The sequence below is a fragment of the Trachemys scripta genome, chromosome 1, assembly GCF_013100865.1.
Source record: "Trachemys scripta elegans isolate TJP31775 chromosome 1, CAS_Tse_1.0, whole genome shotgun sequence".
Classification (NCBI taxonomy): domain Eukaryota; kingdom Metazoa; phylum Chordata; order Testudines; family Emydidae; genus Trachemys; species Trachemys scripta.
The window spans coordinates 140,213,176-140,237,638 of record NC_048298.1 but is presented as its reverse complement, the minus strand read 5'-3'; the positions used below and the strand labels follow the sequence as shown (position 1 = coordinate 140,237,638).

Sequence of the window (24,463 nt, the reverse complement as noted above, 5' to 3'; positions counted from 1 at the left end):
ATCCAACACACCAGGTTCCAGCACAGGATCCCCACAATCAGCAATCCAGGTCTGCCCAGTCCCAGTCCTGTTGCTGTTTCCCTGGCCTCCTTCCTACTCAGCCTATCATCCTGCTTGTTTTGATTTACTACTACAGCTTACTCTGCTCCCTATAGCCGCTTCACCCCTCCTAGCTTCTTGCAAAACTCCTTATAAAAGAGTAGGATCCCAGGACTTACTCATCCCCTAGACTGCCTCCTTGTTCCTGATAGCCTCACTTCTCTCAGGGAGCAACTGTATCCTCCTTCCACTACAGCTCCCTGTTTCAACCTCCTGGCTTTACAGTGCTGTCCCAGCCTATTTCCAGCTGGGCTTCACTTTCAATTAATGTTGGCCCTCCCTCTTGCAGGTGACACCAGGTAATCTAATTGGCCTCTCAGGCCTTTGTTAACCCTATCGGGGCTGGTGTGGGGTATACACCCCATCACATTATGCTATTCTGTTCTACCCTTTAATCTATTAAGGAGGATTTTGGAGAGCATGCTATGATTGTTTAATGTCAACATTGCTTTTATCTTCTGCAAACATAGGTTTGTCAAAGGCCTTTTTCATTCAAAGTCCAGTTTTATTTGTGAATCATTACAAAAAAACCTGACCTGAGGAAGAGCTCCGTGTAGCTCAAAAGCTTGTCTTATTCACCAACAGAAGCTGGTCCAATAAAAGATATTACCTTACCCACCTTGTCTCTATTACAAAAAAAGTCATTATGAATTTTGCTGTGTTACGTTTTGAAGGGTGCCTCAATTTTAGGGCTTTAATATTGAGTTGTTTTTAATGTACCCCAACAAGGTGGATTGGATTGGACCTGTGCCAACATCCAAACAGGAAAACAAATATTTATTAGTTGTTATTTGTCATTTTACAAAATGGGTGGAGTGCTTTGCAGCCCCCAGTGAAACTTTTGTCATCACATTTCTTTTGGTGAATAATGTTTTTACCAGGTAGAGATTGCCCTTGACATAGGCACTGACTCCGTGGCTGCTAAAAAAAAATGGTGTTGCTCAACATCCACCAGCAGCCCCCCAATTAGCTCCCCCCCCCAGTGCCTCCCACCCACTGGCAGCCCTGGCGATCAGCGCCTGCCCATCCCTCCCAGCACCTCCTGTTCTCCAATGATCAATTGTTCAGCGGCATGCAGAAGGCGCTCAGGAGGAGGGGGAAAGAACGAGGGTGGGGGCGCGCTTGGGAAAGAAGCAGGGCAGGAAGAGGTGGGGTATGGGTGGGTTCTTGGGGAAGGGGTGGAGTGGCAGTGGGCCCAGGGGAAAGCACCTCCAGCACATTAGAAAGTTGGCACCTCTGGCCGTTCAGAATAGAATCTGACAGAGGTTCCATATTGCATTAAGTAACACTGCTAATAAAATGACTCAATGGTTATTTACCCAAGAGGACCAGGTGGAGAAAATCAAAAGTTTAACAGAGAATTTAATGAGGCAAACCAGCACCAGCATTGAAAATGTAAAAAGCAACTGAATACCATCATATTGGGTACTGGCTGAGATGATAAAGTAAATAGTAAGTAAAGATACTACCAAGAAAATAGGCCTTGAGCAATAGGTGTAGCCTCCAGGGTAGAAGATGTGACACCCATTTATGTTAATAAAGAAAATTAGAGATTAGATTGCATGTATCATCAGCATACCTTATGTTGAGCCTGGAAATATTTACTTGCTCCAAATAGTTCATAATGTGGGAATATGGCAAGGTCCTACATAGTAAGATGGTTACCCCTGGCATGGGTGCCCATTGTGAAGATATGAATAACACAGAGGATTATTTAGTTCCAAGCATAGAGGCAAATAAATCCAGTGGACTGGATATAGGAGGGTGATCCATGTGTGGGTAATTCAAATGATTCATTATATGATCTTAGTTTCCAAGCAACAGTTGAAAAGAATGGAATGAGTTTGGCTAAAGCTCTTGAAGGAGAGCGAGTAGTGGGCTCTCTTCTGGTTAAACGGTGGCCAATTAGCACAACCTTTAAGTAGATGAGTATGAAAAACAAAGTAATGGGTGTAAGAAGTAACATTTCCTTGCCATATGAAGTGTGTCCCTTCCAAAGGGATTCTTGCTTTACCTTGGGGAAAAGGATTTTGTATTCCTTGGAGCATAAACCAATGAAAGGTAAGCTGCAACTTGCAGATATTTATAAGGGGCAAAAGGTACCAATAAGCTCTGAACTACACACTTTGCTAGGTTTGAAGGATTCAAAGTACTTATGGAGTCTGAGCAGATCAAATTTGGGGCACAAGACTTACAGACCCTAAGACACGATTATTTTTATTATTGGGGTATGACTTCTGCTATTCTACCTGTAGTTAACACTTATGATTGTGAGGTTGATTATTGTATTTCGGGTATATTTGGTTAAGGAGAAATTAGCGCAAAGTTCACTTTGACATAGGAGACAACAAATGCTCCAACGTTCCCTTCAATCCTAGCATCTTTGGCACCTTCAACCTTGAGATGCCCAAGATTATGTGGAGCATCTCCAGGAGCTGAGATTTATCCAGCATATACACCATGAATATCCAATGTCTATGGCCTATCCTTATCTTTTACCTTCATAGGAGGTCCTGGATCCCCTTCAAGCATCTCAGATCTTTATGGATCTATATAGTCAGATGCTTCTGGTCCACCTAGGGCAAACTACGGCCCACGGGACCATCCTGCCTGACCCTTGGGCTCCCAGCCAGGAAGGCTCGCCCCCGGCCCCTCCCCTGCTGTCCCCCCTCCCCCGCAGCCTCAGCACTCTGTGCTGCCAGCCCTCTGGGCAGCACGGCTGCGAGAGCCGCCGGCCTGTCCTGATGCTCTGAGCGGCATGGTAAGGGGATGGGGAGTGGGGGGGGTTGGATAAGGGGCAGGGTGGCCCGGGGGGCAGGGAGCAGGTGGTGGTTGGATAGGCATGGGACTCCCGGGGGGCCTGTCAGGGGGTGGGGCTGTGGAACGGGGCAGGGCAGTCAGGGGACAGGGAGCAAGGGAGGTTGGATAGGGGGTGGGTTCCCGGGGGGGCAGTCAGTGGACAAGGAGCAGGGGGTTTGGATGGGTCGGGGGTTCTGAGGGGGGCAGTCAGGGGGTGGGAAGTGGGAGGGACCAGATGGGGGCAGGGGCCAGGCTGTTTGGGAGGGCACAGCCTTCCCTACCTGGCCCTCCATACAGTTTTGGAACTCCAATGTGGCCCTCAGGCCAAAGAGTTTGCCCACCCGACCTAGGGCCTCCCTGTTCATTGGAAACCTATAAATTCTAAAGCCAAAAAGAGCAAAATCCCACATGTGGCCTGGATCTTCAGGCCCCCAAGGTTCATAGTTTCAATCTACCCTTATGGGAACACCACCTACAGAGCAATAATTCAATGAGTTGACAAGAAATTATGGGTGTGCTGCAACCTGGGTTTTAGGGTTTTACTTCGTTTCGCTTTTACACAATGCTGCAATAAAAGTGCCTAAAATAGTTTACCCTTAAGACATGATAAATGAATTCGATTTAATGTTCTATGTACAATCAAAATTTAATTGTACCAGCTTAATGTATGTAAAACCAAGTGCTTACCTTCAGCTGAAGATATAAAGTTTATTTTATTGTTTTTCTGAAACACAAGTAGTCATACCAATGTTTTCTCATATCTGACAAAAATAATGCAAAGCCAATTTTAGTTTACAGACAATTAATGTTAATGTAGAAGATGTTACCATTTTATATTTACATTGTTCTAGTCCTGGTGGGGTTCTAGAATTTCAAACAAAGGCTGGGCCATAGGGCTGTCCTTATGCTCCTCCTCTGAACTGTTGATGATTTAGTGTTGTTTTTGCAGGCACCTGAGCATCAGCACAGGTAAAGTAAACTCCATGTTTCTCATGGGGGTAATGAAGGAATCCATGTTTCCAGATGTGGTCTTCAAACAAGATAGCCTCTCTCCTAGTGTTATGGCTTCCAGGGCAGTGTTACTCAACAACCAATGGTTAAGAGCTGGAAAGTGGGTTTCTGGCCTAGGTACTTGGTTTGGCTGATGGGAGGCACCCTCAATACACCAACAAAATCCCTTATCTGAGCCTACAACTCTAAATCAAAACTGATTGAGGGGAGCACAGATCATCTGCAGAATGCTATTTCATATCCATCTGCTCTTTGGTTGGTCCATAGAGAGGCTCAGGGTCACATTTACCTGAAGAAGTGAAATATTCATCCACAACACATGCTCCATAACCCAGTCTGGCTGAAGGTGGCAGGTGTCTTCCAGAGCTATGTGCTGTGGAAGAACTAAAGGCTTGAACCATGCTGCCTATATCAGGCATGAATCTAGGAGCCCTGTGCCTATGGCCACATATGCAGCCAGAGTGTACCATCCTTCCAGGACCCAGGCATTTGAGAGGGAAGAGACTATCCTATTGCTAAAGTTGGCATAGGGTCCCCCCGGAAAACTCACTCCAGATGGCACTGATGGACTCTTGTGCTGATCCTGGAACAGATTAAATTGCACAGAAGGTCTTAAAAAGTTGCAAGCTGGAGGGCCTGTGCTCCAGCAAGGAGATAGGATGCTGGCCGAAGCTTGTGGGTAGTTTTGAGTCCCCCTCACCTTCTGTCCCTGCCAACCACCCACCACAACCACTGCTGCCTTTGCTGCTCCTTCCCTGCTTGGATCAAGCAGGGGCCTAGTTTCCTGCCAGGTTCCACAGCAGCTTTTAGTGGCTGGAGGAGGAAATGCAGCTCCCGCCTGTAGCTCAGTCAAGTGTGTGACAGGCTGAGCTGCAGAGTTACCAGATGTGTGACATTTGGCAGCCCTGCGTTCTCCCTTCTGTGAAGTGGGGCTAATGCCCAGCTTAAAGCACTGAGACTGTTAGAAGGTGAGCAATAGTGGCAAGGCCAAGGAGTGAGGCAGAGCTGAAATAAGACCATAGGCTGATGAGGGTACTTGGATGAGGATCTCAAACATGAATACCTCCATTTACAGATGGATAAAGAGAGGTGCAAACAGGTAAAGTAACTTCCCCAAGGCTACACATACTACATGATAGAACTGGGAACAGAAACCAAGAGTCCTGACTCTCAGTCCCCTCTTCCATGCACTAGACTATGTTCCTTCCCATTAAAAATGGATCTCTTTCTGCTCTGATTTCACATACCCACTGGCATAAGTAACAGAAACACTAGCCAGGTTCCTTACATAGAAAGGCAAGCCACTCAGTTTAAATGGACTTTGTTTTAATTCACTTATTTAGAGGCAACTGCCATTATTTCCTTAGGGTGGCGGGGGGAAGGGCAAGGATATACAACAATGCACCATATTGTTTTCACTAGCCTGGGGGAGAAAACACACGAAGTATGTGTGTATGTGCATGTGTGTATACATACAGAATAATACATCTATATATACACAATATATATATACACACACACACACTTTGCCTAGATTTGTTTACAAAATATGTAGCATTTTCATACCATCCAAAAAAAGTACATGATTTTAAACAAATTCTATAGAAATAACATGTTATTGGTAATTTACATTTAAAATATAGCACAAAAAATCCAAATGACAAAACAAGATTTTGCTACTAATCAGTGCTTCTAGAAAGAGTTCAGTTCAAGTTACCCTTCAAGAAAGAGAAACAGTTATTTATCATATGATGTAAAGGCAACACAGAGGGGTTTCGTTTTGTTTTTAAATTAATCACCTCATTTAACCTTTAAAATTACAAAGAATTTAAGTCAATTCTTGACTTGCAGGTCAAGTGCAGTAAACTAAATGTTCCTTGAGCACAAAGCAGCACTAGAGAAAGTAACAGGGAAGGTGGAGGCTGATTGGATTAGAAAGGGAGGCAACAGGTGGCTTTCTTCAATGCCCACACATCAGTTTCCATCCTAAAGCCCAGGTTCTAATGAAGACTATGTTTAAAGAAGGGGTCACACAGAGTTAATGCTTAGGCCTTTCAGCAGTTTGATAAATGCTTTTTTTAAACCTGTATCCTATGAGTGGTTGAAGCTCTTGCAGGGACTTGTCATTGAATGAAGCCGTAAGAAGGATCTTGTAGACAGTTCTGCCAATAGGATTTACCACAGATGCATGACACTTGCTGTAGGGGCAACTTTTGAAACATTTACTCTGGGGAAAAGGTGTATTCCAAAGGTCCCAAATGGCTTGAGAGAATGTAGCCCAATGAATCCATTACATTTAGAAATTGAACTGCCACCTTTGCATTAGATGCTTGTGATCCAAGCAGGCTGCAGAGTCAAAAACATGCTGCTAGCAGAGGGGCTGACTATAGCTGTAAATTACAGCAGTCATGCACTCAGCAATGCCTTACAAGTGCGACCTACAGGAACCATTTATTCCATGCTAATTCATCTGAGGCCATGAGAGTAGTGAGGGGAAAATGGAAAAATGGGATGTAGTATCACAGTATATTTGTTAAACAGACCTTGATCAGGAGGTTTCTATTTTATGGGGTGGGCTGGTAGGGGCATTAAACAGGAAGCTCTACTTCATGAGACTGAAAGTAGTCAGGAGAGCTATCACTACAGAGTCCTCCTTGCGCTGACAGTTTAGCACGCTAAGATTTTACATCAAAAGGTAATTTACAGAACAGAAACCAGTTCAAGTTAAGCTGCATAGAAAAATGTAAAGGGTGGATGAGTGGGTAGAGATATATCATCTGTGACTAAGCTAGTGAGGACCAGAATCAGAAGCATGAAGTTAGGAAGGGTTCAACTTTAACAAAGAGGCCACATTGTGTTAGGGATGGGGCAGTATGGTAGTTTCTCCATTTTAGAAGCCAGTTACAAAAGTTGCTTTTAGGGAGGTGATAAGACTGACCTACTCACAAGTCCTTTTTGGGTTGAAAGGAGAGAATGAGAAAAAGTCCAGATCTCCGAAGTGGCCTGTGGAGTCCAGATAGGGAGCTCAGTTTTGTAACGGGACAGGTTCAGTTGTGTTCAATGTGTCTAGTAACTAGAAAGCATGTCCACTGGAGGCTGTAGTTGCAGGGGACAGAGTTTACTCCAATATCTGTGAAGTGTTCCATATGCCAATGCCCAGGCTGGCACATAAAGCAAAATAATTAATCTGACACATTTTATGTCAGGACTGAATGCAGCTCAGAAAGGCATCCAAGGAGGCACCCAAGGAAGAATATGGGAAGGGAACTCAGGTAGATGGGGACAGTAAGGGGTTACGGAATCACTCCAAGGGTGACTCAAGGCTTTACATGAGGACTGTCTGGGTGGAGGAACAGATGGCATGGGGCACCTCAGAGCTGGAAGCCCTCCATGGGAGCCTCACACTGCTGGAAGATGTACTGCTGCTGGCTGAGATCCACTTGTGGGGCAATACTGCTGTCCTCATCCTCTGACCCAAAGTAGTGCTCAATCAGATCAAAGGCCTTCTGATAGATATCCTGGTTCTCATGGCTCTGCAAGAATTCAATCTTATCCAGGCCTATGTGGGAAAGAAGCAAACAAAAAGCACAGGTCAGTCCAGGACAGACAGACACGCACTCCCCATCCCACCCGCTAGAGCAGGGGTGGGCAAACTTTTTGGCCTGAGGGCCGCATCAGGTTTCATAAATTGTATGGAGGGCAGGTTAGGGGAGAGGGTCGTTGCCCGGCCCCCACCTCCTATCTGCCCCCCCCGACCCCGCTGCCCCATCCAGCCCCTCCTCTCATTCCTGACTGCCCCCCGAGACCCCTACCCCCATTCAACCCCCTGCTCCCCCATGACCCCTATCTACACCCCCACCCTCTGACCACCACCCTGGACTCCCCTGCCTTCTATCCAACGCTCCCGCTCCGTGCCCCCTTAACACGCTGCCTGGAGCACCACTGGCTGGCGGTGCTACAGCTGCATCGCTGCCACCACGCAGCACAGAGCAGTGGGTCAGGCCGGGATCTGCAGCTGCGCTGCCCCAGGAGCTCACAGCCGCGCCGGCGGCGGAGCAAGCAAGCTGAGGATGCGGGGGAGGGAGACAGTGGGGGAGGGGCTGGGGCTAGCCTCCCAGGCCAGGAGCTCAGGGGCCGGGCAGGATGGTCCTGCAGGCTGTAGTTTGCCCACCTCTGCGCTAGAAAGAACAAGCTTCTGCACCTCCAGAAAGAGCTCCATTGCAGAAGCTCTTCTCTCTCCCACCACAACCAAAAAGACCAGGTTCCATTACATAGGTTCTTTGTCTCCCATTGCACAACCAGATCATGAGGTAAAGCTCTGAGGATCTGAATAGCAAAGCCTGGAAACATTTTCACGATTAGACTGTGTCGGGAGTATGCTTGCTGTAGTAGTGTTCACACAGTGCTTCTGTGTGCTGGACCCATTACTCTGCATGTTTAATGCAGCTGAACTACTGCAAATAGTGTTTAAAGTGACCTGAAAAAAAGTGTGCGTGTGGGTCTATCACCTTCTCACCTGCCTGTCCTCCAGCTCCACACTTAATTCTGTTAACCAACACCCAAATCAATGCTGTCCCCACATCAATTCTGCTCCCTCCATTCCCCCACTCATCAGTTCTGCCCCAAACAGCCCCACCTCTGCTCCTCCTGGGTACTTCACTTCCCTCTCCCAGCCATGGGAGGACTGCAGTGGTGGTCCCCTTCTCCCACTTCCCAGACCAGGAGAGGAATAGAGGAGCTGTCCCATCATTCACAGGAGAGGGGGGAAGAAGGGAGCAGAGCTGCTGGGCTCTTTCTGCTTCCTCCTCCTCTCCTGTGAGAATGGTATTGGTTCCAGAGGAAAACTCTGGCTGTTTTCTGCAGTAGGTCTAATTAGCTGCTCTTCCCCAGGAACTGAGCAAGTAGGGAAAGTAGCGAAGCAGAGGGACAGTTCCCCAGGGCAGTATTAAAAATGTGCATTGCACACAGAATCATGACAAAATCAGGCCTGGTAGTCTGGAAGCCACTACACCATTTTCAGAAGCGCTGTCTGCATCTTATCTGTAACATCAAGCGGGCAGAACAGGATACCAAGCATCAAAGTCCTGGACCAGTACTGCATAATTAGTGTTGAATCCCTAATCATACAGGCACAGCTTCGCTGGGCTGGTCACCTTGTGGATGTGATATGTGATTCCCCCCAAGCCATATTTTATGGACAGTTGAAAAAGGGAGCACGTATACTGGAAGGCCAATGTAAAAACAATATAAGGACACACTCAAAGTTCATCTAAAAGTTGCCCAAGTTAATCCAAACAGATGAGAAGCTGCTGCCAGATCAGGATTGTGGCAGAGCCATCGAGAATAGCAGAACAGAAAAAGGCAAAGAGAAGAGTGAGCAAAGAAAGCAGACTGTGGCAAACCTGTGTGGCCACATCTGTCTGATGTGTGGATATATCTGCGGAGCCCTCATTGGTTTACATTCATACAAAAGACACCCTGAAACAAACTGACTCTCATACGTTGACTAGGACAGGAGACTCCACCTGTGTCCAATTCTGGGCACCACACTTTAAGAGAAATGTGGACTAACTGGAGAGCAACAGAACAATAAAAGGTTTAGAAAACTTGGCCTATGGGGAAAGGTTAAAAAACCTAGGCATGTTTAGTTGATAAAAGAAGTCTGAGTGGGGACCTAATAACAGTCTTCAAATATGTTGAGGGCTGTTAAAAAGAGGATGGGAATCAGCTATTTTCTATGTCCACTGAAGGTAGGAGAAGCAGCAATGGGATTAATCTGCAGCAAGGGAGATTTAGATTAGATATTAGGAAAAACTTTCTAACTAGAAGGGTAGTTAAGCTCTGGAACAGGCTTCCAAGGGAGGCTGTGGAATCCCCATCACTGGAGGTTTTAAAGTACACGTTAGATAATAATCTGTCAGGGATGGCCTAGGTTTACTTGGTCCTGTCTCAGTGCAGGGGGCTGGACTTGATTTATCAAGTTCTCTTTCAGCCCTATATTTCTACAATTCTATAAGATGAAACCCTCCCCCTCTCTGAGTACAGCCTTTCCCTAAGTAGGCCACAATCCAGCTATTGTTTAAGAAATTATTGCTCAACATAACTGAGCTCTCCAGCTATCACTCAGTATTTAATATCCCAGTTTCATTTATCTTAGCATTTTATAGAGTCCATCACCATAGTACCTAAGCACTACTAATAAGAAAGCTGAGAAGCTCAGCAAAGATTGAACTCCAACTTCATCTACATGCTATTAATATCCTGGACCATTACCAGTTAGGCCTAGGCAGAAAAAGATACTGGTGATGGCAGACTGAAGAGGATCAAGGATAAGGGCTAGATATGCAAATTCATATGGCTGGACCTCTTCATAGCAATTAATATAGTTGGCTATGGAATCCTGCTGTTCAGTCTCAGAAATATGGCAGGGATTAGTAGAACTGCATGTGATGGGTTCAACTGTTTCTCTTTGGCTTCATTCGGACTGTCCTGATGGGCATCAACTCCTTCAACTTCAAATCGCTCACCTGTGGGATTCAGCATTTAATGCTAAGAGGCAGGGAAACAGCATGAACTAAAATGCCAGCAATACACAGATGACACTCAGATTCTTTGAGACTTGCCAGGAACTAAAAGACAGGCACTGCACTGGAAACCAATTAGAACAGTACTAATGTGGAGACAAAACAAACCTGCAGATTGATCACCATTTGTGATCAATCTGGTTCAATTAGAATAGTCCAAATTCTCTAAACCCAATTCTGACAATCTAGAAACTCAATGGAGGCAACACCAAACTTGTTAGATGGAAGTAGTACTAAGCCCTGGCTGGTAAGGAAATGGATTGCCCAGTAGAGTAAAAGGTCAGGGAACTTTTCTCCCAACACCAAATTTGAGGCACCAAAACTGCCCATTTATGTCACCAGGAAGGCTTCCAGGAATACTAAATATTGGCTAAATACTGGAAAATATGGATCCTTTTCCCCCCACTGACAGCTATTGTGAGCGTGCCCATATTATTTTCCAAGATCCTCAGAAAAGAGAATAGGCTAAAAGAAAAATATCACATACTGGAAGTGACTGTGTTACAGACAGAAAGAGGTCCCTTTTCCAGGAAGCACAACAGTGCTTCATGATTCCTCCAAGCTATCTAGGGTGCTTTGCACCCTGTCCATCAGCGCCCTCAGATCATTAGGATCAAAGCCTACTCCTCACTAGTATCAGACTCGGAGTCGGGTGAGTTCTCCATCCCCTAAGGACAACACCTTTGCCCCTTTGGAGTGTTGGCATTTCCATGTTTTTGAGGATGTTTTAGACATCCTGTTAGGGAGTACAGAGGAATCTAAAGGGGAAGGAGATTCAAGGCAGACACTGTAGAATGCACCAAGTCAGAGCAGACGGCTGGATGGAAGAGGGACCTTGACCTCATGCAATTGATCATAGACTATCAGGGTTGGAAGGGACCTCAGGAGGTCATCTAGTCCAACCCCCTGCTCAAAGCAGGACCAATCCCCAGACAGATTTTTACCCCAGTTCCCTAAATGGTCCCCTCAAGGATTGAACTCACAACCCTGGGTTTAGCAGGCCAATGCTCAAACCACTGAACTATCCCTCCCCCAAAAGGTCATCAAGTCCAGCCCCTGCCTTCACTAAAGACATGGAATGAAGGACCTCATTTAAGTACATAAAAACCTTAAATCTGATAGGGAGGTAAGCGGGCACACAGTAGTAGAATCATATTAGGGTTGGAAGGGACCTCAGGAGGTCATCTAGTCCAACCCCTTGCTCCCAAACTAAATCATCCCAGCCAGGGCTTTGTCAAGCCTGACCTTAAAAACCTCTAAGGAAGGAGATTCCTTAGAATCGTAGACCCACCTCCCTAGGTAACCCATTCCAGTGCTTCACCACCCTCCTCGCAAAATTTTTTTTCCTAATATCCAAACTAAACCTCCCCCACTGCAACTTGAGACCATGACTCCTTGTTCTGTCATGTGCTACCCATGAGAACAGTCTAGATCCATCCTCTTTGGAACCTCCTTTCAGGTACAACAAAGAGTCTGGTGGCACCTTAAAGACTAACAGATTTATTTGGGCATAAGCTTTCGTGAGTAAAAACCTCACTTCTTCGGATGCATAGAGTGAAAGCTACAGATGCAGGCATTATATACAGACACATGGAGAGCAGGGAGTTACTTCACAAGTGGCGAACCAGTGTTGACAAGGCCAATTTAATCAGGGTGGATGTAGTCCACTCCCAATAATAGATGAGGAGGTGTCAATTCCAGGAGAGGAAAAGCTGCTTCTGTAGTGAGCCAGCCACTCCCAATCCCTATTCAAGCCCAGATTAATGGTGTTGAATTTGCAAATGAATTTTAGTTCTGCTGTTTCTCTTTGAAGTCTGTTTCTGAAGTTTTTTTGTTCAATGACAGTGACTTTTAAATCTGTGATAGAATGACCAGGGAGATTGAAGTGTTCACTTACTGGCTTGTGTATGTTACCATTCCTGATGTCCGATTTGTGTCCATTTATTCTTTTGCGGAGGGACTGTCCGGTTTGGCCAATGTACATGGCAGAGGGGCATTGCTGGCACATGATGTCATATATATGATATTAGTGGATGTGCAGGTGAATGAGCCCCTGATGGTGTGGCTGATGTGGTTGGGTCCTCTGATGCTGTTGCCAGAGTAGATATGGGGACAGAGTAGGCAACGAGGTTTGCTACAGGGATAGGTTCCTGGGTTGGTGTTTCTGTGGTGTGGTGTGTAGTTGCTGGTGAGTATTTGCTTCAGGTTGGGGGGTTGTCTGTAAGCAAGGACTGGCCTGCCTCCCAAGGTCTGTGAGAGTGAGGGATCATTTTCCAGGATAGGTTGTAGGTCGTGGATAATGCGCTGGAGAGGTTTTAGCTGGGGGCTGTATGTGATGGCCAGTGGTGTTCTGTTATTGTCCTTGTTGGGCCTGTCCTGTAGTAGGTGATTTCTGGGTACCCGTCTTGCTCTGTCAATCTGTTTCCTCACTTCCCCAGGTGGGTATTGTAGTTTTACGAATGCTTGATAAAGATCTTGTAGGTGTTTGTCTCTGTCTGAGGGGTTGGAGCAAATTCGATTGTATCTTAGGGCTTGGCTGTAGACAATGGATCGTATGATGTGTCTTGGATGGAAGCTGGAGGCATGTAGGTACGTATAGCGGTCAGTAGGTTTCCGGTATAGGGTGGTGTTTAAGTGACCATCACTTATTTGTACTGTAGTGTCCAGGAAGTGGATCTCTTGTGTGGACTGGTCCAGGCTGAGGTTGATGGTGGGGTGGAAATTGTTGAAGTCCAGGTGGAATTCTTCAAGGGCCTCCTTTCCGTGGGTCCATATGATGAAGATGTCATCAATGTAGCGCAAGTAGAGGAGGGGCACTAGGGGACGAGAGCTGAGGAAGCGTTGTTCTAAGTCAGCCATAAAAATGTTGGCATACTGTGGGGCCATGCGGGTACCCATAGCAGTGCCACTGACTTGAAGGTGTAAGTTGTCCCCAAATCTGAAGTGGTTGTGGGTGAGGACAAAGTCACAAAGCTCAGCCACCAGGCTTGCTGTGGCCTCATCAGGGATACTGTTCCTGACAGCTTGTAGTCCATCCTCATGTGGAATATTGGTATAAAGTGCTTCTACATCCATGGTGGCCAGGATGGTGTTTTCAGGAAGAACGTCAATGCACTGTAGTTTCCTCAGGAAGTCGGTGGTGTCTCGAAGATAGCTGGGAGTGCTGGTAGCATAGGGTCTGAGGAGAGTGTCCAAATAGCCAGATAATCCTGCTGTCAGAGTACCAATGCCTGAGATGATGGGGCGTCCAGGGTTTCCGGGTTTATGGATCTTGGGTAGCAGATAGAATACCCCTGGTCGGGGTTCTGGGGGTGTGTCCATGTAGATTTGTTCCCGTACTGTAGCTGGGAGTTTCTTGAGCAGATGGTGTAGTTTCTTTTGGTATTCCTCAGTAGGATCAGAGGATAGTGGCCTGTAGAATGTGGTCTTGGAGAGTTGCCTGGCAGCCTCCTGTTCATAATCTGACCTGTTCATTATGACTACAGCACCTCCTTTGTCAGCCCCTTTGATGATAATGTCAGAGTTGTTTCTGAGGCTGTGGATGGCATTGCGTTCTGTACGGCTGAGGTTATGGGACAAGTGATGTTGTTTATCCACAATTTCAGCCTGTGCACGTCTGCGGAAACACTCTATGTAGAGGTCCAGTCTGTCATTTCGACCATCAGGAGGAGTCCACGCAGAGTTCCTCTTCTTGTAGTGTTGGTAGGAAGGTTCCTGTGGGTCAGTGCACTGTTCAGTGGTGCGTTGAAAATATTCCTTGAGTCGGAGACGACGAAAGTAGGCTTCCAAATCACCGCAGAACTGTATCATGTTCGTGGGGATGGTGGGACAGAAAGAGAGTCCCCGAGATAGGACAGACTCTTCTGCTGGGCTAAGTGTGTGGTTGGAAAGATTGACAATGTTGTTAGATGAGTTGAGGGTACCATTGTTATAGCCCCCAGTGGCAGGTATTAGTTTAGATAGCTTACAGTCCTTTTTCCTCTGTAGAGAAGTGAAATGTGCATTGTAAATGGCTTGTCTCATTTTTGTAAAGTCCAGCCACGTTGAAGTTTGTGTAGAAGGCTGGTATTGTATGAGAGTCTCCAGTTCTGAGAGCTCATTCTTGATCTTCTCCTGTCTGCTGTACAGGATGCTGATCAGGTGGTTCCTCAGTTTCTTTGAGAGTGTGTGGCACAGTCTCTCACCATACTCAGTGTAGTATGTTGATTGCAATGGATTTTTTACCTTCAGTCCTTTTGGTATGATGTCCATCTGTTTGCATTTGGAGAGGAAGATGATGTCTGTCTGTATCTGTGCAAGTTTTTTGTTGAGGTTGATGGATTTCCACTCCATACGGCTTTCAGGTAGTTGAAAGCAGCTATCCAATCCCCCCTCATTCTTCTCTTCTGCAGACTAAATAATCCCAGTTCCCTCAACTTCTCCTCATAAGTCATGTGCTCCAGCCCCCTAATCATTTGTGTTGCTCTCCACTGGACTCTTTCCAATTTTTTCACATCCTTCTTGTAGTGTGGCACCCAAAACTGGACACAGTACTCCAAATGAGGCCTCACCAATGCCGAATAGAGGGGAATGATCCCGTCCCTTGATCTGCTGGCAATGCCCCAACTTATACAGCCCAAAATGCCATTAGCCTTCTTGGCAACAAGGGCACACTGTCGACTCATATCCAGCTTCTCGTCCACTGTAACCCCTACGTCCTTTTCTGCAGAACTGTTGCCTAACCATTTGGTCCCTAATCTGTAACAGTGAATGGGATTCTTCTGTCCTAAGTGCAGGACTCTGCACTTGTCCTTGTTGAACCTCATCAGATTTCTTTTAGTCCCATCCTTTGTCTAGGTCCCTCTGTATCCTATCCCTACCCTCCAGGATATATACCACTCCTCCCAGTTTAGTGTCATCTGCAAACTTGCTGAGGGTGCAATCCACGCCATCCTCCAGATCATTAATGAAGATATTGAATAAAACTGGCCCCAAGACTGACCCTTGTGGCACGCCACTTGATACCAGCTGCCAACTAGACATGGAACCATTGATCACTACCCATTGAACCCAATGATCTGGCCAGCTTTCTATCCACCATATGGTTCATTAAGCCAGCCTATACTTCTTTAACTTGCTGGCAAGAATACTGTGGGAAACTGTATCAAAAGCTTTGCTAAAGTTGAGGAATAACACGTCCACTGCTTTCCCCTCATCCACAGAGCCAGTTATCTTAACATAGAAGGCAATTAGGTTAGTTAGGCATGACTTGCTCTTGGGGAATCCATGCTGACTGTTCCTGATCACTTTCCTCTCCTCTAAGTGCTTCAAAATTGATTCCTTGAAGACCTGCTCCATGATTTTTCCAGGGACTGGAAGTTCCTGTAGTTCCCCGGATCCTCCTCCTTCCCTTTTTTTAACCCCCCTGTCCCTCTGAAGCTGAGGGAATAGGAAGAAAACTAGAATATCTGGCACTGCCTGAACGAAGGCACATGGAAAAGGAGGGTGTATGGACTGGACTCATTGTTTTTGTGGAAAAGGAGGGTGTATGGAAGGACCCAGAAGCAGAGAGCTGGTATTAAAGGCCAGGTCATTTACAAGCCCTCCCCATCCCTGCCATCCCACAACTGTAGGAGACAGTCACACTCCAGAATCTCTCTCACCATTGCCCAGGGGGTGAGGAATCAGTTGCAGACAAGAGATGTCTGGACCTGAGCTAGAAGGTACCAGGATCCCCCAATAAGGAAGACAGCTGAAGGGTGGCAGAGGCAGAGACTAAGCCACACTGAATCTACGGAGCTGTTACCACTTGATCCTGGTGCTGTAGTATCAGTACCAGCCAGGAACCCCCAATAAGAGCAGCAGATCATAAGCTATGCTAGAAGCAAGGCAGGGAGTTGTTTTCTGCCTGGATTCCACAGACCAGAGGTGGGAGAAGAAGGAGGTTAGCACAAACGAAAGAGGCCCTGTAACTGTAGGATTAAATAAGTGGAGCAGAGATCCTGAACTGTGTCTGCTCTGAAGGAAAAATATTGCTGTTGAGTGCCACCAACAAAACTCATAGGGTATGTCTACACAAGACATGAAGCCCAGATCTGAGAGACCCTGGCTTGTGGGCTCGTGTTTCCAAGCCCGTGCTTGAGCGTTCGCATTCGGGCCTTATAACTGTGTTGAAGCATCCATACTGCACATGACCTGACTCAGAGCTTCAGCTTCTGTAAGCATATACTATCGTATCCCCAGGTTCCTGTGCCCTCATCAGCCTAAGATGTTCTGTGGTTTTCTCTATAATGGGTTGTGGAAGAACTTGTCTGCCCATCCTGTGGGAGTTGGCTGGAAGTGTTTTGGGTGGTTTTAGCCCACAAACGCATCCAGACAAACTGTTTTGTGTCTGCACTCTTCCTGCAGCCAGGAGCCATCATGGATTCCACCCAGGTGGAAGAACTTCTCTATCTCATGCTCTCAGTCCTATTTCGGGACACAAGCGCATCTGAAAGATGCTGTTGGACATTTCAGTGGCAGTTTTTGAACTGTGGGAGGCACCTCTCGTAGGAGGATACTGACATGCTAGCTCCAAACCAGCTGATGCTGCTCATGTCTGCTGTTGCCTTAGCTGCAGACTGGCACTTCTTGAGCAGAGCCACCAGCACAGACTGGTGGGGTCACATTGTCATGCAGACCAGGGATGACCAGTAGTTGGTCCAGAACTTTTGCATGAAGAAGTGGACATTTCTGGAGGTTTGTGATCAGCTTGTCCCTGCCCTCCAGCACAAGGACACCCACATACGGACAGCCATGCTAGACCAGAAGCAGGTCACTATAGCCATCTGGAAGCTGACTACTCCAGTCTGCTCCAGTTCCATGGCTAACCAGTTTGGAGTTGGGAAATCATCTGTGGGGATTGTTGAGAGTCCATCAGGAGTGTGATTTACCCAAAGGCAGTGAGCATAAGAAACATTCCTGAAATGATTGCTGTTTTCAGAGAATGGGGTTTTCAAACTAATGGGGCCACTGATGGGATTCATGTGCCTATAGTTTGCCCACTGCAAGGAGCACTATTCCACAAAGGATACTACTCTACCATTATGCAGGTTGACCACAGGGGCAGATTCATGGACACTAACATGGGATGCACTAGCAGGGTGCTTGATGCCAGTGTGTTCCAGAGATCGGGACTTTACCTTAATGGAGAAACTAGGGTATTATTCCCACCAAATAACATTGTTATAAATAAATTTACTGTCCCCATTGTTATTCTAGGGAACCTTGCTTACCCTTTGTTGCCATGGCTTATAAAACCATGCCCAAATTTCAGAGGATCTGGCCAAAAAAAAAGGTTTCATTGCACTCTCAGTTGCTGTAGGATGGTGATAGAATGTGCATTTGGCAGATTGAAATCCCATTGGTGCCGCCTTCAAAATAATTTGGGCGCCAATGTCATAAATACAGTCTGCGTTATTGTGGCTTGCTGTGCCCTACACTGTTGGAAGACAGGATACTGGGCTAGACGGACCATTGGCCTGACCCAGTATTGCCATTCTTATGCTATAATATTTGTGAGGAGAAGGGGGAACCTTTTTGCCAGGAGCGGACTCAGGACATTTCAGAATATCTGAACTGGTATATACAGCCAGACAGTGCACCTGTCATGACTGGTGCTGGATCCAGATGCACAATGGAAATCAGTGAGGCTTTGTGCACCCACATAATTCATGACGGGGAATGAAATGCTAGATGAAGTTGGGTGTGTGATATTTTTGTAATCATGTAGGTACTGTGCATTATGAATTCTGTAAGGATGTTTATGAAGTTTATGAAGGTATGTTATGCATTTTATCAAATTGGCAATGGACTGCCATGCACAGTTTATGAATTATCATAATGACAATTTGTAAATTTTTATTATGAAACTTTGCCATTGGGTATGAGATGACATACATTAAAGTTTGTGCCCCTGTTATCATTGCATATAATAAAATTTGTTCTGGTCATTTTATGTGCAAATCCAACATTTTATTTCACACAGGTATTTAAATGTTGCAACAATCAGTAATGCAGACCAGCTGCCATTATGGTGTGCAGCACAATAGTATAACCTAACTTTGACCCCAAAAAATCCACTCAAAAGGTACATGTTGGCCTTTCTGGAACATTTTGGATGTGCAAGATGCACCTGAACAGGAGAGGGTGAGTGCACAGGGTGCATCTGTCTGTTCCATGTGCCAGTGTTTGCCTGTGACATGCTCCAGTCACCTCCTGAATCATCTAACTCTAAAGGATGGGTGCTCTGCAGGGATCGATAGTGGTAAGGGGACTAGGGCTGTGGGTCTAGAGCAGAAGACACTGGTTGGTACTGGAGCCTGCAGTATGGTAGCTATCAGCTGCAGTAAGTACTTGAACAGCTACTTCTGCTGCGCTCTATCTTCCTTCCTCAACCGGCCATCATGCTCGATGAATCTGTCTGCCATTCTCTCCTTGCGCTGTGCAGCCTCTCTCTCTCTCTCTCTCTTTCTGTCTTTCCACCCTGAAAGCATCTTTATCTTTTTGGTAGTTGAGCTGGGTCTCCTGGACCTGGATCAGCTGATTCAGCCCGCTCATCTTAGGCTCTTTCTTTTCCCCTGCTATAGATGGTCTGCAGACCCAGGCTCCTGGTGCCATGTGTTATCCCTGTGGCATTGAAAGGAGAAAGAACATTATTTTCTGAGCATGGTAAAAAAAAATACATTTCACAGTTTATTAAAGGAACTACTACTTTCATTCATGGTCAAAAGATGCATACTTTTAAATCAATGGGCTGTATTCTACTCTATTTACATAAAACACTGTCCACTTCAGAAATCCTTTGGAACAGCAATGAAAACCAGAAGACATGTTAAGACACACATACAAAATCTAATTACTTCTATATCCCCCTTTTTGGGAGGGAGGGTGGAGTCTATGAGGGGAAGTTTGGGGTGGGGGAGGAGGGGAGACAACTTATGAGTGATCTAGTTACAAGCAATGATTGTTCAATCCTGTCAGGCAGGGCAAGGTCTGGAGGTCTCTGATAGCCATCCGTGCTAAGGAACTATTTCAGCATCTAGTGACTGAATACCACATTGCAGAATGGAGAGGGGTCCTCATCACTTATAGAGAGGGACCTAATAAGTATGCCCTGTCCTGGAACATAACAGACTGTCTGGAGTTCCTTTTCCGTGAGAAGTCTACTTTGATCACCAGCCAGAAATGGTGAAAATTTGTGATAAAAATCAACAAGACACTGAATTTGCATGAAGATGCAGTACAGCCTCCTTGTTAGCACCTTGTATCCATGCAAATACCTGACATACTGCCATTCATTGGGAATCCTAAGACTGACATGCTCTGCTGTAGTTTAGACTCACGCGTTAAAGCCCGCAATGGACCAAACACACACCACAGTTTTGTTTGGACTCATAACAGCCCAGTTTTTTGGGAATCAATTCACAGGCATTTGGGAATAGTTTGTTCACAGACGATTGATAAAATGCGCTGTATTGCATGGGAGGGGTATGTGAGGCTGTGAATTGTGGAGCACCAACCCATATACATACACCAATCAGCGAGTAACTAGTAAAAATTTCATAACTGGTTGTGTAATTTTTCCTCCTTTTGCTGTGTCCATTTTGAATCCAATGTGGCAGTGGGGAGAAGGTGGGTGGCGGGCCCTAAGTGGAATGGCATGGGTCCCATCCTGAATGAAATGCACAGAAATCCTGGGTTGTATTAATAATTTAATAGGCTCATAAGCTGGAAATCCTTCCCTATCATATATTAATAAAAACAAATATGGCAGCAGAAACTTACCAAGCTCCGGCGCTTGTTCTGATGCCAGGTCTGCAGGGTACTGCTCCACAGGGCTGTCCCCAAAAAGGTCCTGTGAGTATGGACACACAATGTGCTGTAGCTGCTCCAGCACCATGGCTTCTTCGGTTACAGGTCTCAGCTCCAGTGTGACTTCTTGCTCATTATCTGGCAGCTTGCTCTCCTCAGGTGGTGCCTGTAACATGGGGGTTATAAGGTCGCCATTGTCACTCAGCAATGTCATGCACCACTGGGGCTCAGTGCAGTTCCCGGTACATGACCAAATTCCTTGTAAAAGAGAGAGGAAGACAGGGGAATTCCCAGAATTGTCATTAGCATTCCTGACTTTCTGGTAGTCTGTCTCAGCCTCTTGATCCACCTTCTGCATTGATCTGCCATCCAGTCAATCTTCAATGCTGCCAGTTCCTCGTATATTGTTTTATATACGTGGTTATTTCTCATGCTCTTACCGAAGTCAAATGTCTTGCTTGCCTCACGTCAGAGGTTAACTAGAATCCGTCTGCATTCCTCTGGCCAGCTAGCCTTGCACTTGATGCAGAACTTCATCTTGCTGCTGGCCACAGCAAATACACATGAGTTCTCACTGTATTTGTATTTGTTGTTTCCGGGTGAGCAGTCCACATGGAAATGAAGGGTTAAACATTGAGCAGCTGTTTTTAAACCAGGAAGTTGCTTCCGGTTCCTGGGAAACGAGTTTGGAATTGAATGTTGGGAAGTAAAGCCCCAGGTGATTCAGGGATAGTGCTGGTGGACTCTCCAGAGACAAGTCTGGTGACTCAGACTTGAGCTGCATCCACAATGCAAAATGCTTGGGCTCTGAACCACATCACAGTGGGATTCGGGCTCTGACCCTCCCCCACCTCCCCAGCAGTGTCCACTGGACTGAGTCAAAAGGGGTTATTGGATCAAGCCAAACTAATTTCTGCATGGACGGAAGGGGGCTTGGCTTCGAATCCAAGTCTGAGACCTAACTTAGTATGCTGTATAGACGTACCCATAATTGGCACAGAGTAAATGTGCATATACCGCTGTGACAGAATGTATCCGTGTCCACATCCTACACTATTGTAATAATCTTTGTATAAGATGGGTCTTGTAAGGTACCATCTGAAAACTCATAATTTGCTGGCCAATATTGTCCTGATAAAATGTGTGGCAACAGTGTATATGAAGTTATAAGATTTCCCCGTACAATGTTATTAACACATATTCCAAACTAAGTTTGGCAAACAGGTCTGTCTCGAACAAAAGAATGTGTGTTCTGCTTAATGTGCATTTAACCAGTAAACAGAGTCATCAAGCAGGAAGGGAGTTCAAACAGATGAGAAAACTTGCAGGGAATATCCTTACACATAGACACACAGTCTTCTGAATCTCAGCTGAAAATGTTTTCCAAGAGGGGTACTGACGCTATAAGCATGAGGAATAAATGCCCCAAGGGACCCCCCCTTCTCTCTTCCTATCCATCAATTCACCACATGAGAAGGGACAAAAGGAAGCAGCCATTAAACAGAAGAAGGGGTCCTGATCTATGAAGTTTGGCCTGTAAGACTGCTGAGAGAGCATGTGGTGAGAAAAACTTTGCTTTGAATTTAACAGTTTGTTAAGTTAGGCACTAGTTTTGTTTTATCTTTATTTTTCTTGTAACCATTTCCAACTTATGCCTCATTACTTGTATTCACTTCAAATCTCTCTCTTTGTAGTTATTTTACTGTTTTATCTAATCCAGTATGTTTAAATTGAAGTGTCTGATGAACTATTTGGCATAATAAACTGGCATATCATCTTAAAGAAGTAACAGATTTAACATATTTGTATTGTCTAGGAGTGGGCTGAGCAGTACAGGAAATATATTTCTGGGGGGGAAATCTAAGATTGGGAGTGAGTTGGGGTCACCCTGTACTATACCCAAGACTGGTAAGAGCCAAGGTGGGGCTGGCTGGCTGCAGCTCACACACAGACATAGCTGGGAGTGACTTACATGCTGAATGCTGTTTGTGATCAGTCCAGTCTGGAAGCTATAGCAGCAAAGCAGTGTAAAGGGTACCCAAGGGAAGAGGGCAGGAGTGAAACTACTCATTATTATAGATTGTACCATGGCTATGTCACAACTTCCTCCAAACTGTATGTGGGCAGAGCTAAACCAGGAGATGTAGCACACTGATGGATGGACACTTGTCTAGGAAAAGTTCTTTTTCATAGATTCATAGATTATAGGACTGGAAGGGACCTCGAGAAGTCATTGAGTCCAGTCCCCTGCCCGCATGGCAGGACCAAATACTGTCTAGACCATCCCTGATAGACATTTATCTAACCTACTCTTAAATATCTCCAGAGACGGAGATTCCACAACCTCCCTAGGCAATTTGTTCCAGTGTTTAACCACCCTGACAGTTAGGAACTTTTTCCTAATGTCCAACCTAGACCTCCCTTGCTGCAGTTTAAACCCATTGTTTCTGGTTCTATCCTTAGAGGCTAAGGTGAACAAGTTTTCTCCCTCCTCCTTATGACACCCTTTTAGATACCTGAAAACTGCTATCATGTCCCCTCTCAGTCTTCTCTTTTCCAAACTAAACAAACCCAATTCTTTCAGCCTTCCTTCATAGGTCATGTTCTCAAGACCTTTAATCATTCTTGTTGCTCTTCTTTGGACCCTTTCCAATTTCTCCACATCTTTTTTAAAATGCGGCGCCCAGAACTGGACACAATACTCCAGCTGAGGCCTAACCAGAGCAGAGTAGAGCGGAAGAATGACTTCTCGTGTCTTGCTCACAACACACCTGTTAATACATCCCAGAATCATGTTTGCTTTTTTTGCAACAGCATCACACTGTTGACTCATATTTAGCTTGTGGTCCACTATAACCCCTAGATCCCTTTCTGCCGTACTCCTTCCTAGACAGTCTTTTCCCATTCTGTATGTGTGAAATTGATTTTTCCTTCCTAAGTGGAGCACTTTGCTTTTGTCTTTGTTAAACTTCATCCTGTTTAACTCAGACCATTTCTCCAATTTGTCCAGATCATTTTGAATTATGACCCTGTCCTCCAAAGTAGTTGCAATCCCTCCCAGTTTGGTATCATCCGCAAACTTAATAAGCGTACTTTCTATGCCAATATCTAAGTCGTTGATGAAGATATTGAACAGAGCCGGTCCCAAAACAGACCCCTGCGGTACCCCACTCGTTACGCCTTTCCAGCAGGATTGGGAACCATTAATAACAACTCTCTTAGTACGGTTATCCAGCCAGTTATGCACCCACCTTATAATAGCCCCATCTAAATTGTATTTGCCTAGTTTATCGATAAGAATATCATGCGAGACCGTATCAAATGCCTTACTAAAGTCTAGGTATACCACATCCACCGCTTCACCCTTATCCACAAGGCTCGTTATCCTATCAAAGAAAGCTATCAGATTGGTTTGACATGATTTGTTCTTCACAAATCCATGCTGGCTATTCCCTATCACCTTACCACCTTCCAAGTGTTTGCAGATGATTTCCTTAATTACTTGCTCCATTATCTTCCCTGGCACAGAAGTTAAACTAACTGGTCTGTAGTTTCCTGGGTTGTTTTTATTTCCCTTTTTATAGATGGGCACTATATTTGCCCTTTTCCAGTCTTCTGGAATCTCTCCCGTCTCCCATGACTTTCCAAAGATAATAGCTAGAGGCTCAGATACCTCCTCTATTAGCTCCTTGAGTATTCTAGGATGCATTTCATCGGGCCCGGGTGACTTGCAGGCATCTAACTTTTCTAAGTGATTTTTAACTTGTTCTTTTTTTATTTTATCCGCTAAACCTACCCCCTTCCCATTAGTATTCACTATGTTAGGCATTCCTTCAGACTTCTCAGTGAAGACCGAAACAAAGAAGTCATTAAGCATCTCTGCCATTTCCAAGTTTCCTGTTACTGTTTCTCCCTCTTCACTAAGCAGTGGGCCTACCCTGTCTTTGGTCTTCCTCTTGCTTCTAATGTACTGATAAAAAGTCTTCTTGTTTCCTTTTATTCCCGTAGCTAGTTTGAGCTCATTTTGTGCCTTTGCCTTTCTAATCTTGCCCCTGCATTCCTGTGTTGTTTGCCTATATTCATCCTTTGTAATCTGTCCTAGTTTCCATTTTTTATATGACTACTTTTTATTTTTTAGA

The 24,463-nt window shown here is 45.5% G+C and overlaps 1 protein-coding gene across 6 annotated transcripts in view; it reads right to left on the bottom strand.

The window, feature by feature from the left end:
- Positions 1-3,592: 3,592 nt before the first annotated feature.
- KPNA1 (karyopherin subunit alpha 1) overlaps positions 3,593-24,463 on the bottom strand; it is a 145,777-nt gene continuing 124,906 nt past the window's right edge. The window contains exons 14-15 of one of the 6 annotated variants that reach the window (XM_034787726.1): positions 20,298-20,582; positions 18,401-19,139 (exon numbers count right to left, since the gene is read on the bottom strand). In XM_034787726.1, the coding sequence (XP_034643617.1) occupies positions 19,072-19,139; positions 20,298-20,582 (353 nt within the window). In that variant the 3' untranslated portion in view covers positions 18,401-19,071. The other 5 variants (XM_034787711.1, XM_034787719.1, XM_034787705.1 and 2 more) reach the window with 5 other exon arrangements.